This window comes from Aedes aegypti, chromosome 3, assembly GCF_002204515.2.
Source record: "Aedes aegypti strain LVP_AGWG chromosome 3, AaegL5.0 Primary Assembly, whole genome shotgun sequence".
NCBI lineage: Eukaryota > Metazoa > Arthropoda > Insecta > Diptera > Culicidae > Aedes > Aedes aegypti.
The window spans coordinates 234,926,335-234,944,999 of record NC_035109.1 but is presented as its reverse complement, the minus strand read 5'-3'; the positions used below and the strand labels follow the sequence as shown (position 1 = coordinate 234,944,999).

The 18,665-nt window shown below is 40.8% G+C and overlaps 1 protein-coding gene across 1 annotated transcript; it reads left to right on the top strand.

The window, feature by feature from the left end:
- Window positions 1-1,338: 1,338 nt before the first annotated feature.
- LOC5576224 (serine/threonine-protein phosphatase 2A regulatory subunit B'' subunit gamma) lies at window positions 1,339-3,043 on the top strand. The gene is made up of 2 exons (XM_001655952.2): window positions 1,339-1,454; window positions 1,516-3,043. The coding sequence occupies exons 1-2, from the start codon at window positions 1,403-1,405 to the stop codon at window positions 2,850-2,852; spliced, it is 1,389 nt and encodes a 462-aa protein (XP_001656002.1). The 5' UTR covers window positions 1,339-1,402; the 3' UTR covers window positions 2,853-3,043.
- Window positions 3,044-18,665: the final 15,622 nt, after the last annotated feature.

Here is an 18,665-nt window from a genome sequence, read left to right as displayed (position 1 = left end):
CAGAACGTCCTGTGATTTATCCTATGTACATTAGACTGATGCAAATTTTGTAGTTTTTGCTCCCCTATGCTTAAACGGTGTCAATTATGATAAAAATCATTCTCCCAAAATTTGAAGTGATTCGGAAGAAATTTGGTTGTGCACAGGCCATTTGAAGTTTCTATGGAAATTACTATGAAAAAGACAAACCTTTTGTGTTCAGTCCTCTGACTGCTCGTAATATTATGTATCCGGTAGAAATCAAGACCAACATTTATTCAAAATTATTGTTTTCTCAGGACCCGTGCGTCGCAGCTAATATGTGAATAGTGCGCTGTGTTCATAAAAATCGTAAGAATGCAGCGCCACACTAAAAAACTGATTTCAAAATGCGGCGAGTTGAGGCGCGTCGCGAGTCTCACTGGCGCGATCCGGTTTGGTGGCGGTGCGACAATAATAATCTATGGAAAAGTGAACAAACTCTACTCATGTGAAATTTTCCCAGCTACTACTTTGCCCAAGACCACATTGTGATGGGACGTAAGGATAATTTGTTATTAATGATATCAAAGTCTAAACCATGCTGAGATGATCATTCAATTACTTTCAGAGTCACACTGCTGTTTTGCTGTAGAACATAGTAGCCTGGATTACTTTGATCTATTCTTCCCGCCAGGAGCACCATTGTTGCCTGCCGAATAGTTGGTGGAGCATGCTACATACAAACCAACTTTATGATGATGAATAACAATTTATCCTGAGGTCCAATCAAAAAGTGGTCTTCGGCAAAGTTGTAGCTGGGAGGATTTCACATTAAAAGAATTTGTTCACTTTTCCATAAAATATTAAGACGAAGAGATAGATGCCTGAACACAAAAAGTTGGCGTTTTCCATTGTAATCTCCATATAAATTTCAAATGGCTTGTGCACAGTCAAATTACTTCCGAATCATTTCAAACTTTGGGAGAACGCTATTTACCATAATATAAATTGTTTAAGCATTGGGGAGCCAACATTTCAAAATTTGCATCACTCTAATGTACATATTTTTGGTCAAAACGTTTTATTTGATGTTTTTATAGTGTAATTTCCAAATAAATTGACAAAATTTCATTTCTTACGTTGAACTCGATTTCACTGCTTCCCTCTACAAGCAACACAGTGGGGAAAAATTGTTTCATTTTGATACAGTTTCAAAATATATTTTCACAACCTTCAAGCTCGATTTACTCGAAATGTGTGAAATGTTAGATAGGCCGTTTTGAAAAGTTACGCGAGATTTCAACAAAGATGAAAATCATCTTGTTCTTGTCGGAAAATAGGCATGGGGCTCGAATGAGGCAATAATCATTCAATTCATGGCAGGGGATTTCGTTCAGTGCAACTGAACAAAACGTCAGAAAATCCCGAAAACATAAACACAATGAGTTTTCGAGATAAACTGCTCAATAATTTAGAAAATGTTAATGAAAACTGTAAGATTTACCAGTTTGAAGTGAATTGTCCCAACAGTACGTTAACCCTTATCATTTCCAGGTGTTCGCCAGCAGTATCCATCCAAAACGGACGATGAAATCGAAGATATTCTCTTCCAGCAGTATCGGCAGCAGATCAACTCCCATGGGAAGCTCAAACGGATGATTGACCAATCCGGACGATCAGAATCGTACCGCTTCATTCCGCAGTTCCATTTCGAACTGCCGAAAAACACCGATGGGCTGGCCCAAAAACTCCGGGAAGAAGCTCGGACTTTGTTCCTGCAGAAGCGCAGCAAAGAACTGCTGGACAATAACGAGCTGAAGTTGTTGTGGAGCTTGCTGGAAAAGCACCATTCCCCACCGCTGATGGGCGAAGAGCAGTATATCAACTACGAGAATTACTGCAAGGTGGCCACGATCGCTGGGGACAAGTTTAGGAGGTACCTGACGGCTTCAACTTTTGCCCGGCTCTTGGTATCTAGTAGCTATCCGGGAAAGATCAGTGTCATGTCCTTGTTCAACTACGCCATGCGGAAGGTCTGGCTGCAGCAAACGAGGATTGGCCTGTCCCTGTACGATTACACCGGACAGGGTTACCTAAACGAGTCGGATTTGGAATCGTACATTCTGGAGCTGATTCCGACCTTTCCGCAGTTGGAAGGGCTGGAAAAATCCTTTCATAGCTTCTACGTCTGCACGACCGTAAGGAAGTTCTTCTTTTTCCTGGATCCACTGAGGACGGGACGCATCCGGATACGGGACATATTGACGTGTAGTTTTTTGGATGATTTACTCGAATTACGAGACGAAGAGATTCCTAAGGATGCTCAGGAGATGAACTGGTTCTCCGCACCATCAGCCTTATCAGTCTATGGACACTATCTGAACTTGGACAAGGATCACAACGGAATGCTCAGCAAGAAAGAACTGATCGGCTACGGATCGGGAACGCTTACACCCATTTTCCTGGACCGCGTGTTCGCCGAATGCTTGACCTACGACGGTGAAATGGACTACAAGACTTATCTGGACTTTGTGTTGGCTCTGGAGAACCGATCCGAACCACAAAGTCTGCATTATCTGTTCCGCATTCTTGACGTCGAGCACAAAGGCTACCTCACAGCATTCACGTTGAACTATTTCTTCAAAGGCATTCAGGACGAAATATCAGCCCACCGAGCGGAACCGGTCAACTTTGCCGACGTGAAGGACGAAATTTTCGACATGGTTAAACCGGCCGATCCCAGCAGGATAACCCTGAAAGACCTCATCAACAGTGGACATGGAGAAACTGTCGTCTCGATACTGATCGAGTTCCACAAGTTTTGGGCCTATGAGAACCGAGAAGTGATGGTAACGGACTCCCAGACGAACGAAGAATCCCACAATTTATGATATCGGGGGCGACTCCCGAATGGGGACAGCTTCGATGAGGTGGTGACGGCCTTTTGAATTTACAGTATCAAATAGATCCAAGTGCTCAGTGGGCGAATACTACATTCCGTGAATATCAAACAGTATCAATTATACAACTATTTTAACTAAGACTAAATAAAACATTACAGTTGCCTTACACTCTATATTAATCAGCTAAGCTTTCTAGTCACCTTTGTAGCCAACTCATGCTGATTTTGATTCTGATCATGTCCCTGTTACATTCCAAATATCCCATGAAGCGATTATCAATCCTATCAGCTCCAAATTCAATTATTTTTGAGCCGATTGGAATTCATAGGAAACATAATTGGTAGTAATCAGTGAATAAATTGTCACCCAACACCCAGCAACTAAGACATTGTCATCTCCTATTCTTGTTCCAATAATTTTATTCCGCATCATCAGTTTATCATCACTTGAGAAGAATATGACAAAGATCGATCACCACGTGCGCAGCGATTTTCTGGGCTTTCGAGAACTTTCTCTGTGTTGGTAAACATTGGCACACTATCGAACAGCATGCATAAAATAAATTTGGTTTTGTGTTTGAAACAACTGATTAATCGCGAGTTGAAAAGGTTGCAACAATGTTGTGTCCTGTGATTGTCATGACAATTTTGCTTCTGATTGTATCCCAATCCGTAAAAGTATGGATAAACAGGTTGTGAGCGACTACACACTTAAAAAATTACGGATTACGGTGAAATTTCACCGTAATCTCAACAGCTGAAGCTTCGGTGAAAAATCACCGAACAATCTGTAAAATCTTTGAACGAAATCATAAAGAAAAAGAAGAAAATGGTTCAGACCGGGTATCGAACTCCCGACCTACCGATCAGGAAGCAGGCTTGCTACCGCTAAGCCAGCTTTCATTGCTTGTTAGTGGTGTGCAAAAACTGAAACAAAAGGAAGCTCATGCCTGCCAGAGCGACTGTCACACGATTTCACAGAAGTTCGGTGAAAATAATGCTGTTACCGAACTGTTCGTTAGTATTTCACAGGGTTACAGTAAAATTGTTTGTTTCACGGATTTTTTCCGGTAAAATAATAGATTGCACAGATTTTCTCCGGTAAAATAGTTGATTTCACGGATTTTGTCGGTAAAATAGTAAATTTCACTGGAAAATCTGTATTTTTGTTGTTTACAGTTCAATTTCGGTGATTTATTTTACAGCAGGGCTGCCCAACGTACGGCCCGCGGGCCGCATCCGGCCCGCGACCTCATTTTGTGCGGCCCGCGGAGGGTTCGAAGATTCTTCTCATATTTGGCCCGTTGACTATTCTACCAACCTGAAGTTAGACAATACCAAGACTATTTCATTTTCAGCCAATATTTTAGCTTGGTATTTATTTGATTAATCTTCTTAAATGCTTAATTTTTGAGAATGATTCAAATTGTAAATATCAAATATCATGTGTTTCAACAATATTTCTACCATGACTTTCTACGGCATTAAAAAAAATGCAGGCTAAAAAAACTTATGGACAAAAGGCTATATTTTCATACATAAATTCACTGAATCATAGCCTAATATTCTCACAGAATATTGGAAATAATATTTACCATCACCTGGGCGTTATTCACGCAGAATCCTGGACAGGATTATAAAAATGAAGTAGCCACGACTTTCACGGATAACAAGTGGACAATTGGAAAGATTCTCACAGAAATTTAACCAAGATTTCATTGAATTCAGGTAGATTTTTCAAGGAATACATATTTTTTTAAAATCTTGGCTAAGACTACAATCTAACACTATGTTAAACTTGGCAGGACCTTAAGTGAATTTACAGTTTTACGCAGGTTTCTTCTGAAATACTTTTTATCACTTTCAAGGATTTCAAGGTTGCATTCGAAATGACTATTGAGTGAGATTCTGAAGGTATTCTAGACACGGTTTCTGTAAAATTATGGACACTCTGATCAATGTTTTCGTAAAAGCTTGATTAGGATTTTAGCACATTTCGGGTCATGCTAATAATACAAAGTCGAATAATCCAAAATTTCTGGGGTAAAAATTCTGTAGCTACAGGAATATAATAAAATTTTGAAAATAAAATCACAATATCCAACAGAAAGCTTATTGGTTATTATCTGTTTATTGATTTCTTCAAATGAAGTATACTTCATCACTGATTTTTGCAGATTTCATGCGAATATTAGTACGTTTAAAATGTGGCCCGCGACACAAAATTGTTTCTGCGGTTTGGCCCGCGGTTCAAAAAGGTTGGGCAGGCCTGTTTTACAGGATACTGCGATTTATTTTAAGTGTGTAGCTTTCTTTCTTTCTCGCTTTTTGGTGCAGACCTGCTGGTCCATAACAAGTGTAGCTTTCTTGTTTGTTTTTCGCCTCTTTGATGACAATTTGATTCACTGGTAGTAATCTTGATGTTAGCATTTCTTTGCAAACAAAACTTTATATTGACAATGTTCTCGAAACTTGTTGAAGCGAGAGGCATTGCAATACCAAAACGTGAAATAAAATTCGAATCCGTGATTATAAACGATGATCTTAAACACTTGATCCGCCTTAAAAACGTGAGAAGTCAATTTCAACGCACTCGCGATCCTGCTATGAAAGTGATATGGCAGAACTTGCATAAAGAAATTAAAAAACGTTTTTCCTAATCAGGAAACAAAAATTTTGTAAATAAAATTTCTCAATTGGTCCCTGGTTCTAAGTCCTTTTGGAAATTATCTAAAATTAAGAAAAAAAAACCTCAGAAATCAATACCGGCATTTTTTTTTTTTGTGGGCACTCTGTGCTTGTGGCCACTACTGTGCCGGAATCAGTGCCTCTGTATCTTCTTTGCCGATACAGATCTATTTTTAACTAATCTTTATTTAACACCGCTAGCGCATGACGGCTCACCATAGTAGCATGTCCGAAAAAACTTGAAACTATTGAGAACCAGAGCTACAGGTCCAAAGCCCTGATAAAGGTGGATGGTTGTGATGGCTATGACCGTGGTCATCATGTAAAGAACAAGCGGACGATGCTGTATCGTGTCAGCATCGAGGAGGCAGCCCCTCTAGCACGATGTAGGTAGCGCAACCCTGGTTAGGTGGCCTATCGAAAACTCTTCACCAACCAAGAAAGGCAAAAGTAGAGCAAACGGATTGATTTTACGGCAACAGACTCGGCAACGAATAAAGGACAACGATTGGAAAGTTGTATCTAGGAACGTGAGAACTTTGAATGAACCCGCGCGTGTTGGGCTCCTGGCTCGTGAACTGCGGAATGTCGGTGTGAACGTGGCAGCTATCCAGGAAATACGCTGGCCGAGAACCGGAGAACGCGAATTCCGAGCGGTGGACCCCATCGCCAACAATTCATTCAAGTACCACATCTACTACAGCGGTGGCGACAGAGCAGAACGTGGGGTTGGCTTCATAGTGATTGGGAAGCAGATGAAGCGAATTATTCGGTGGAAACCGGTAAGCGACCGAATCTGTGTGTTGAGAATGAAGGGCAAGTTCTTCAACTACAGCCTGATAAGCATATATGCGCCAACGAACGATAAGCCCGATGACATGAAGGATGATTTCTATGAGAGCCTGGATAAGGCCTACGGAGAGTGCCCAAAACAAGACGTCAAGATAGTCATCGGCGACGCAAATGCGCAGATCGGGAAAGAAGATTTTCCGACCCGTCATTGGAACGGAAAGCCTTCATTCCGTTACCAATGATAATGGCCTGCGGCTAGTAACCTTCGCTGCTGCTAGAGGGATGGCAATCAGCAGTACATACTTCGCGCGAAAGAATATCCGCAAACACACCTGGCGACACCCGAGTGGCGATGCCTGCTCCCAAACAGACCACGTGCTGGTTGATGGGCGACATTTCTCAGATGTCATTGATGTCAGGATCTTCCGAGGCCCTAATATCGACTCGGATCATTATCTCGTTGTAGGTAAAATTCGGGCGCGGTTATCCAGCGTCACGAGTTCCGCAACACACAGAACGCTACGCTTCAATATACAACGCTTGTCGACTGATGGGGTAGCTGCGCAGTACCGTCAGCAACTAGACGAGAAGTTGGGAAGAGTCAACGTTGCTGGAGACGTCGACAGCCTGTGGGACCCTATCCACGAAGCTGTGACAACAACGGCGCGGGAAGTGATCGGCACTGGTCAACGACGAAGACGGAACGACTGGTTCGATGAAGAGTGCCAGAGGGTGACAGACATGAAGAATGTCGCCAGAAGCCGTATGCTTGTGGCCGGTACCCGACAGAACAGAGAGCGGTACAGGGCTGCGAGAGCCGAAGAAAAGCGAATCCACCGCAGAAAGAAAAGGCAGCACGAAGAAAGTGTGGTAGCTGACGCACAAGAAAGCATGAACCGGAATGATATGCGGAGATTTTATGCAACGGTCAATGGTGCGCGGCACAATACCGTACCAGTGCCCGCCATGTGCAATGACCGAGAAGGGAATTTGCTGACCGATAAAACGGCGGTGGCTGCCAGGTGGAAGGAGCACTTTCAGCAATTGTTGAACGGTGAGAATGGAAATGTAGCGAGGAACAGGATGAACATAGATGATGACGATCAAGCTGTGGACCCACCGACCATAGGAGAGGTTAAAAAGGCTATCAACGAGCTGAAGAACTGTAAGGCTGCTGGGAAGGACGAGTTCCCGGTCGAGCTTCTCAAGCACGGAAGCGAGTAGCTTTACCAGTCGATCCACCGAGTACTTCTGAAGGTATGGGAGGACGAAGAATTGCCCACCGGCTGGTTGGATGGCCTCATCCGCCCTATCTACAAGAAAGGGCACAGACTGGAGTGTGCCAATTACAGAGGAATTACCCTGCTGAATTCGGCGTACAAAATTCTGTCGCGCATCCTGTTTAACAGACTGAGACCGCTTGAGGAGTCCCTCGTCGGCGACTACCAAGCTGGTTTTCGTGAGGGCCGTTCAACAACGGACCAGATGTTTAGCTTGCGAATGATTCTAGACAAATTCCGGGAGTATAACTTACAGACTCACCATCTGTTTATTGATTTCAAGGCGGCGTACGACTCAGTGAAAAGAAATGAGCTTTGGCAGATATTGTCTGAAAATGGTTTTCCGGCGAAACTAATTGGGCTGATACGTGCTACGCTGGATGGTTCGAAATCAAGTGTTCGGATCGCAGACGAGGTGTCAACCTCGTTCGTGACGTTAGACGGATTGAAGCAGGGAGACGCACTTTCGAATTTACTGTTCAACATTGCACTTGAGGGTGCTATTAGGAGATCTGGCGTGCAAAGAAATGGCACTATTATCACAAGATCGCACATGCTCCTTGGCTTTGCGGACGATATAGACCTAATTGGAATCGATCGCAGGTCAGTGGAAGAGGCCTTCGTGCCTCTGAAGAGGGAGACACTGAGGATAGGCCTGACCATCAATTCTACCAAGACGAAGTACATGGTTGCAGGTAGAGATAGAGTCAAGCATGGTGGTGTAAGTGCTGAGGTAGTGTTTGATGGGGATGTGTTTGAAGTTGTTGAAGAATTTGTTTACCTTGGAACATTTGTGACATGTGACAACGACGTTTCCCGCGAAGTGAAAAGACGTGTTGCGGCTGCGAACAGGGCCTTTTACGGACTACGTAACCAGCTTAGGTCCCACAGCTTGCAAACCGAAACAAAATTCGCCCTGTATAAAACATTGATTCTTCCGGTGGCTCTCTACGGGCACGAAGCGTGGACGTTGAAAGAGTCAGACCGGAAAGCTCTCGGTGTTTTCGAGCGTAAAGTGCTGCGGACAATACTCGGGGGGAAACTCGAAAATGGTGTGTGGCGCAGACGCATGAATCACGAGTTGTATCAGGTGTACAAAGATGCGAATATTATCAATCGTGTAAAATACGGCAGACTTCAGTGGGCTGGTCACTTAGTGCGAATGTCGGAAGAAAGAATTGCGAAAATAATATTCAGCAGGGAACCAGGTAGAGGTCGGCGGCTTCGGGGAAGACCACGAATACGCTGGCTGTACGCAGTGGAAGAGGACCTGGCGACCCTAAACGTTCGGGGCAACTGGAGAAGTTTCGCCCAAGACCGACGAAGATGGAGCTCTACAATACACCCGGCAATGGCGTGATGCTACGCTGTAGCCATCAAGGTAAGGTAGGTAGGTATTTACATCTTCTTTCACTCTCTTCTACTCTTTTACTCTCACACTGAGCACGTAGGAGAGTGCTCTGCTGTTAGTCCAATCGATTTCCATAAGCCATAGTCTATTGCTCTTGCGGTGGTTCATTTTTGCCGTGTTCCTGAGTCGTTTGAGGCTAGCTGCCTTCGAATACAGGGTCAGTTTGTCTCAGTCACCATCTGATACTGACGGAGGATGGATGTGCTCTCCAAAGCACGGTCCTCCGTGCGGCATCTTCTTGGTGGCTGGACGGTTTTTTTTGTGGAGGGGTTGGGAATTGAACCCATTACCTTCCGCTTATGAAGCGAAAGCGTAACCCCAAGGCTACGGACCCCCCCCCCCTAAATATCGGCATTGAAGGAGGAAGACAAATTAGGGGGACTGGGGGTAGTTTGCCCACGTTAAGGAAAACAGCGATTTTAGATGTGAAGAACATTATTTTATGATCTTTTTGAATTATGGTCGGCTAAGTAAACAAACATGTTTCTTTTCAAATAGTAGAAACAGCTATCCTTTTTAGCTTTTCTGGGGTTTATAAAGTATTTTTTAAAAAACTTGCTTAACTGCATATGTTTTGTTTTGCGGGGTAAAACGCCCCGCTTCAGTTCGGCGTTAGCTGTGCTGTAAACATACGCACACAATCATGCTTGTTTATAGGTTGCATACATCCGGGCGTTTGTTCAGATGTTATTGTTCAATAATAGTATACATGATGATGCCAAAATTGTACATTTGTATGGTTCCGAATTGCGCGTAACTTCAATATGGCATTACATTTGATAGAATTTGAATTCAAACGGCTGTTTTGGTGTTATGAAATAAGGGTGGGCGTTTTGCCCTATGAGTTGATTAAAGTTTAGGTCCTTCAATAAGGTTTTTAAGTACAAATTCAACATATTTTTTGCATGTTATACAAACTATGACAGTGCACAAGTTTGCCCTCGGCGATAGTTTCAGAAAGTTGGTTATTTATCGACCTAAAATTTTACCTTGAAGATCGCACAAAATTGCAACGAAAATAGCAAAAAACGTTTTTATACTTTTTTACGGTTTTTCTTGAGAAAAACACATAAAAATAAATTAAGAGAAGCATTTTTATCCATTTTCTATAACCTAGGGTGAAAAAAAGTATTCTAAACCACACCGTTCGTCCAAATCGAGGATGGCGCCTTTTGCCCCCTATGGGCATATTACCCCCAGTTCCCCTATTACTAACTAATTGCGAAAAAGCTCAAAAACTTGCTATGCAGTTTGAAAGTGCGCACAGTTATAATTAAGGACTTACTAGTCCAATTAAAAATCAAGTTACTCAGGACTTCGAAAATATTCTCAATCAAGAGAACGTTTTCGAAACTTCCAGAAAGTAGCTTATTATTTTTAGTTCATATATTTAACAAATGTTTTCAATTAGCATATTTTTCTGACAAATGGAAAAAAGCTAAGGTTGTTCCAATTTTAAAACCAGACAAAAAACCTGCAGTAGCTTCTAGCTATCGTCCAATCAGTTTGCTTTCCTCCATCAGTAAAATTTTGGAAAGGTCATTTTGAACAGAATGATGGCCCACATCAACGAAAATTCAAATTATGCCAATGAACAGTTTGGATTCCGCCATGGACATTCGACCACTCGTCAACTTTTACGTGTAAAAATTTGATCCGTTCCAACAAATCTGAAGCCTATTCTACTGGTCTTGCTCTTCTGAACATAGAAAAAGCATTCGACAGTGTTTGGCATGAAGGTTTGATCGTAAAATTAAAAAACTTTAATTTTCCAACATTCATTGTTAGAATAATTCAAAGTTATCTGTCAAATCGTACGCTTCAGGTTAATTATCGAAACTCCAGATCTGAAAGACTTCCCGTAAGAGCTGGTGTTCCACAAGGCAGCATTTTGGAACCAATATTATACAATATTTTCACATCTGACTTACCTGAGTTACCTCGGGGATGTAAAAAATCCTTGTTTGCAAATGACACAGGCCTCTCCGCCAAAAGATAAAGCCTGCGTATCGTCTGTAGTCGATAGCTAGCTTAGCTTAGCTTAGACTGACTACACATATCAATGGTTGCTATTCCGTGATTGACCGAAGTCAGTGAAAATGCACAAAGAATCAACTAGAAGTTCGGCTGGGATTGGCCATAATATTCTTCAGTGTGCATAATTCAGTGCCTCTATTTATACAGGGTCAATAACGGCGCCGGCCACGTCCTTGCAGTCAGGTGGGATTGGGGGAAGGAATGTTAGTGTGTAACCTTTGCTTTTTGGAGACCGTGTTTGCCTCTGCATCTCCACAAAGGTTACTGGGAGGGATGTTTGTTAATGGGGAGGATCGTTGGGTCAAAGGATTCACTTTGATAAGCGATTAGACCATGATAAACAATGATTTGTGAGATTTATACATGCTTATACGTAAATATAATATTTTCATTTGATATGAACAATTTCTATGTAGAGGAAAATTATGCCGACACTTGAGGTGACGAACCATTCAAAGTTTGTTGAACAAATACCTAAATGTAACATTCCTACTGTCAGGACGAAAGCATGTGTTATTATATTTTACTCATTTGAAAAGAAACAAAAAACTCGATTGGTTGGGACATCATAGAACACTCTTATTCTTATGCCGACACTTACAGTGGCGAACCATCCAAAGTTTGTTGAATAAAGTGAACCTTTCGCAAGTCTACACTTGTAGTGTCGAACCATTCAAAGTTTTTTTAATTACAAAAATAAAGGTATATAAGAGGTGTTCTGAAAAAAAAAGTTAAACATAAATAAATCATGAATCAGAGTTTGTGTCGACACTCACAGTGACGAACCATCCATAGTTTGTTGAAAAATCATATTTACATCCCACCATTGTAACGATTGAATGTGCAGTCATACATATTTTATAGATTAGAAATAGTAGCATGAAACGAGCTCACCAATTGATCCGTTATCCTTGACTGAGCAGCCACAATCCACTTTCGGCTTCACTCGTTTGCTCGGCTATAAAAAAGCACTCAGGAAAAAAAAAATAAGCGCGCGACCTAAAAAGAATAAAAAAAAACTGTTCGGGCTTTCTTGACGCACTGCCCAGGAGCAAGCGTCAAGGTCGAAGGATCAAACAGAACTAACCGATCGCGGCACTTTTTCAGTTACTCCAACCGAACTCACCGATCACGCCACTTTTTCACTTACTAGACCAACGCGCGACATGTTTGATCCTGCCCTCGTCGCTCGCCCCGGCAAAAGCAAGTGTCAAGGTCGAAAGATCAAACAGAACTCCCTGCGTATCGTCTGTAGTCGATAGCAAAAAAAGTTTGGATATTTTATCTTCATACTTGCAAAAATGGAATATTACTCCTAATGCTTCCAAAACTCAACTGATAATATTCCCACATAAACCAAAAGCTCTTCATTTGAAACCTTCAAGTAGGGGAACGCGGAACAAGATGAGCACCCCTTGTTTGTGCCGTTCTTACCAAAGTTTTTCAACAAATTATTAGGGGTTCTGAGCAATATCATTAAATTGATATGATGACCATAAATTTCAACTAAAAAATTAACAACACAACACAAGTGTCGAGTGCTCGACTTTGAAGAAGTCTATAAGTCGCAGACGAAATAGGCCTATCTGTCAAGATAAGCAACACATATTAGGGATGGTACACACATTATGTCACGCTTAATTTCGAATTTTTCGACCCCCTCCCCCCCTTTGTCACGTTTTTTGTATGAGTCCATCGAAAATGTTGTAAGGCTTGTCACGCTTGGCCTGACCCCCTCTCTCCCCTTGGAGCGTGACGTAATTTGTGCACGACCCCTTAGAGTTTAAAGGTATTTGCTCGCCTTACTAGTGATTTTAGTAGTTTATTTTTTTTTTGCAAAAGTGAAGTGTTAAAGTTCAATTTGTAGTTTTATACATACTCTAATAATCCCTCCCCTAAATTTAATATAAAAGTGTAATGAATGTTATGTTTGGAATTATACTAAAAAGAATTTACGAAAAACTAATATACACATTTTGAAAGAAATTATGATCGAATTTAATAGTTACGCTCTGTGACTGAATTACCACTCAGATTTTACAGATATGGCCACTTTTGTGAATACCTACTCATCAGGTTATATGAACTATTATAAAAAAGAAAGCCTGTATAGCCACCAAATTTCCATTGTTTTTCAGATTTTCAGACAATTTTTCCGACTAAAACCACAGATGCCAAAGCAAATCACCGAAATGCCCAAGTAGGTCTTTACCCCAATTGAAAGTATTTCAATTGCTAATCCTTCGATTTTTTTATCATGAATTGAATAGTTCTCTATAGCAAATAGGGTAATTCGCCAAATGTTGAACGAAAAAATGCTCGCTAATTGTTGAACACGCCGTAAGGAATACACGGACTGTTCAACAATAGGCGAGGGTTTTAGCCGTTTAACATTAGGCGAATTGCCCTAAGTTTGGTAAAGATGAATCCAAGCCGCATTTACCTTACTTATTCAATTCATTCAATTCTTAGCTCGGTTTATTAACAAATAACATATTAGAAGCTCTTAACTGAAGTATTGTTTTCGGGAGCATCTGGATTTGTTCTGGTATCCAGTAACCCGAGAAAATGTTCAATCCAATTGGATAGGATATGACCAGACCATTAATTCTACCAAAACGAAGTACATGATTGCAGGTAGAGATAGAGGTAGGCTTGATGGTGTAGGTGTTGAGGTAGTGTTTGATAGGGATGTGTCTGAAGATGTTAAAGAATTAGTTTACATTGGAACACATGTGCCATGTAACAACGACGTTTCCCGCGAAGTGAAAAGACGTGTTGCGACAGCGAATAGAGCCTTTTACAGACTACGTACCAGCTTATGCCCCGCAACTTGCAAACGGAAACAAAATTCGCCCTATATAAAACATTGATTTTTCCGGTGGCTCTCTACGGGCACGAGGCGTGGACGTGGACTCGGTGGGAAACTAGTGACGCAGACGCATGAATCACGAGCGTGTGAAATACGGCAGGCTTCAGTAGGCTGGTCACTTAGTGCGAATGTCGGAACAAAGTATTGCGACAAAATATGCAGCAGACTACGAACAAGCTGACTGTACGCAGTGGAAGAGGACCTGGCGACCCTAAACTTTCAACAGGTATTGCCCAAGTCCAACGCCCGGCAATGGCTTGACGCTACGCTGAAGCCATCAAAGTAAGGTACAAGGTAAGTATTCATAAACTATTTTTTAAATAAATCCCAGATGAATCTATGAACGTCATTAGAATTAATTCTTGAAAAAATATGATTATGCGGGTTATGAAAATTAATATAAAAAAAAAACAATCATGAAAATGTCTGAAAGTGTACTGAAAATTAGGTTGGAGGAATTTATTTGTTTCCAGAAAAAAATATCAATGAATTTCTTCAAAAACACTGAAATGAACATACGGAAATGTGTGTGTTTCATTGGGTAATTGGGACATGGATTTTCGAAAAATACGTGTCAATCAAACATACAATGTGCCTTCTGATTACAAGTTGCCCAGTATGCTTCTAAGCACAATAAGGTGTATGACAGTAAGGACCGAACAACATTTGTGTCTGGAATAAACTCCTGTAGGAATCTTGGGAAGATATCATAGAGCAACTGAAGAACAAAACTGGGAAATCTTTAAAGGAAATCCTGTGATAAATCTTGTTATTTTTTTAGTGTGATCCCTGTGGAAATTACCCGATATCTTAGAACAAATCCTAGAGAAATTTATCTATTCATTTTAAAATTTTAATAAGCGCCATGTAATTGTTTTGTGTACCAACTGCTAACCTGCCCATATGCTTTCTCTAAATCCTATAAATAGCGACTCAGATATACAGGGTGTCGACTAAATTTTAAAAATAAAATTCCCTGACTTTCCCTGACCTTCCAGTCGTTTTCCAGAAAAATTCCAGACCACTGGTTAATTTAAACAGAAAAAAGTACCATTTGTACAAAAAGCTACATATCCGACGATTTGCATGATAAAAAAATTTTACTTTACATGTCAATTAATTATTTTTGAGCGATTACTCAAGTAAATATTACAAAATTGAGCAATTAAGTACCTATTTATTTTTTAAACTTATAAATCCGTATGAACAAAGATGTAAAATTCTAGAAATTGCCTAAGAACTTTCTTAGAGAATTGCTTCAAGGAATCTCATATAGATTTCTCAGAAATTCCTCTTGAAATTCATAAATATATTTTTACAGATATTCGTTCAATACTTCTCCATGAATTCGTCTAAGATTTTCCCTTGAACCTTCTTATCTCTAGGATTGTAATTGTAATTGTAATTGCTCAATCCACACCCTGGCAGACAATTATCCGCCCATCTAGACACGGGCTGGGTGAGGACCTACCAAGCCTCCCCCGTTAACATGTCCTATACCGTTTAGCACACCGGGATCTTCCACAAGCAGGCGCCGGAATTAAAGCGGTCCCACAAGCTTCAGATACATTAAATAGATATAGTCCCTCTGGCACTAAACCGAATGGCGCCCTCCGCTTCACCACTAGTACTGCTTCCCCACACGCCAAGCACAATATCGAAAGTAGCGCGTTGTATAGCAAATACAGTACACCACCTCCGACACTATGCCAAATGTACAGGAAAAACAGCACCAGTAAGAAAGCGGAAGGCGCACCACTCGGTTCAGTGCCAGAAGGACTATATTTATTTATTTCGTCAAGCATAGGTAGACTACATACAATAATTACAATACTTTCTTACATGCTATGGATTACTTCTATTGTTCTTTAGTTGTGTTTTAAGCTGCTCTTTGGACATAGTAATGCCAATGAATTCGCAATGTACATTATACTGACGCATCATACGGTTTATTGGTCCGTTTTGAGCATAATGCGTTCTGCATGATTTTTCTGAAAATAATTTTCTTGTTCTTAAATGCCGAGAGGGTGTGTAGAAGTTTAGTTGAGAAAGAAGTGCAGCGGAGTCTACACGGTTCGAAATAATGTTGTTTATAAAGAGAATCATTGCGAATTCACGGCGTTGCTTAAGTGTTTCCAAGTTGATGAGCATGCAGCGTGCTTCATACGACGGAAGTGGCAGCACAGTCCAATTCAATTTCCGAAGGGCGTATAAAAGGAATTGCTTCTGTACTGATTCTATGCGTTCTTCGTGTACGACATGATACGGGTTCCATACTAGGTGACAGTATTCCAGAATTGGTCTTACATATGTAGTATACAATAGTTTAATAGTATATGGGTCTTGAAAATTGTTGCTGAACCTCTTAATGAAGCCAAGCATGCTGTTTGCTTTGTTTATTATGGAATTATAATGTTCTACAAAAGTGAGTTTAGAGTCTAGGATTACGCCCAAATCCCTTACAATTTTACACTTCTGTACTACTTGATTTCCTAAAAATACTTCAATTGGTGGTGTTACATATTTTCGACTAAATGCTATTGAATTACATTTTTTGATATTGAGCTGAAGTAAACTTTTATGGCACCAAGTGAAGAATAAGTTAATGTCATTCTGGAATTCTTCTGCTTCGCTAGAATTACTTACTTCCATGAAGAGCTTCATGTCGTCTGCATATCAGTGATGGAAAGTGGCGAACGCTTCATCTGAACTGGAACAAAAACAAAACCAAACGCTCCCGAGCGTCAGAGCGCTGGCCTACTCGCATCTGTCGACTCCCGAGTAACTGAAGCAAAAAGTGATTCGCGAACGTGTTCGGAGCTGCTCAGAGTCATATTGTGCTTTTGGGAAAAAAGCTGCTTACCCTCCGAGATTTATGGTTTTCAAGGGCTTTTGACTACAAACTAGTAGTTTACTATCGATATGATGGTTATACAATTAATTTGTCTGTCAAAACCATAATAAATCACACCATGCTCGGTTACTCGCGAGTAAACGCTCGCGAGCTAGTTGCTTCTTGTTTTGACATGTTCTCCCGAGCAGACGGGTGCGGGCTTACTCACACCTAGCCAGATCCCGAGTCTGTGATGTTTGTTATGCGTTGGTATACACTCGTGAGCTGCTTCGTGATGCGAACTTTTCCAGCACTGCTGCATATATAAGAAATTTTATTTTTCTAAGTAAAAAGGAAATGTCGTTTACATACAAAATAAAAAGAAGTGGGCCTAAATGAGAACCTTGAGGTACTCCAGAGGTTACAGAAATGGGTGCTGATAATTTATTTTGTATAACGAAGTATAACGAAGAAGAAATGAAAAGATAGTAGAGTTGGTTCGGTTATTTGATTGCTGAAACGAAAAAAAACAGAAAAAAACAGAAACAAAGTATTAACATTAAAACGGGGTTTTATAATTGATAAATGTATCGATAGTTCCTCATCTGTTACGTTTCCTTATCGTAGCGCTGTCGATTTTTTCCATCTCCAGGGTGTTCGTCTCCGCTCGAGCAATGAGGACCATGATGAAATGAGAATATAAAAATGTGAGCATTAGTGTTGATCTAGTAATAGATTAATTTAAACTGCTTTTCATGTGCTAAGTAACTTGTAAACTCCTACTCAATTATGTTTTGTTGGCCTACACGTTTTATTTAGACACAATTTTTATTTAGAAAACTATTTGGATCCGAGATTTTAGGTGCAGATTGAGCATGTTTGATAAAACAAGCATCCTGTTTTCAGTTAAAGAATGTTCAAGAAGTTGATGATTCTGTTATTTATACTGGCTACATACAAGAATTCACTATTGATGTAATATATGGATATTGAAAGTTCCAACGCGCGATTATAATACTTCAGTTTTCGTGCTGTTGTATTGGTGTAAGTAGTGGGAAACCAATCAGTTTGGTGATTCTAACGGTAACAAATAGCAAGACGAAAGGAAAGTTGATAATCTATCATCATTATGATTTCAGTCCTAATTTCATGATCCGTTTAATAAATTCCGCGTATGATTCGGCAATTTTAACAATTTATACATGTGTATTCGAAGAAAACAGACTACGAGCATTTATTACCTTGCAGTTATTTATCATTTTCTACAGCCTAATTTAATAATACCTACATTGGTTGTAACAAAGAGTGCTTTGTGAAGCCCAAGCAGGACAGTTCGGTTTGGCGTCGTCCGATTGATTTTGCTGACGGATTCGCGCGTATTTTCGTTGCCGGAGAATTTTTTCCCCTGTTTTGCAGTAGTGTGTGATCCTTTGACTGCGACGCTTGCTCCTGCGGGGGCGGGTGATGCGGTCAGGATCGAACGTGTTACGCGCGAAGTGCAGGGAAAAAAAAAGTGGCGTGACTCGCGGATCGGTTCAGTAGTGTGATCCTTTGACTACGACACTTGCTCCTGCGGGGCGGGTGATGCGGTCAGGATCGAACGTGTTGCGCGTGGAGTGCGGTGAAAAAGTGTATAGTATTTTACGGAAACCCCAGTGCGGCGACGGAGAAAAACTGCTTCACATCCTGGTAAAATCGTTCTTTATTATTGTTTACTTTACTCACTTATTACCAATTCAAACTAAATACGTGCCAGGGTCGAAAATATAATTTTCGATTCGGGAAGTGTAAAAACATTGCATATATCCATTTGATATCTGGATGTTTTTATGCGGGGCTTACTGTAAATGAAAATGACCTCAGAATGTGTGTGTATTTACTGCCATTCT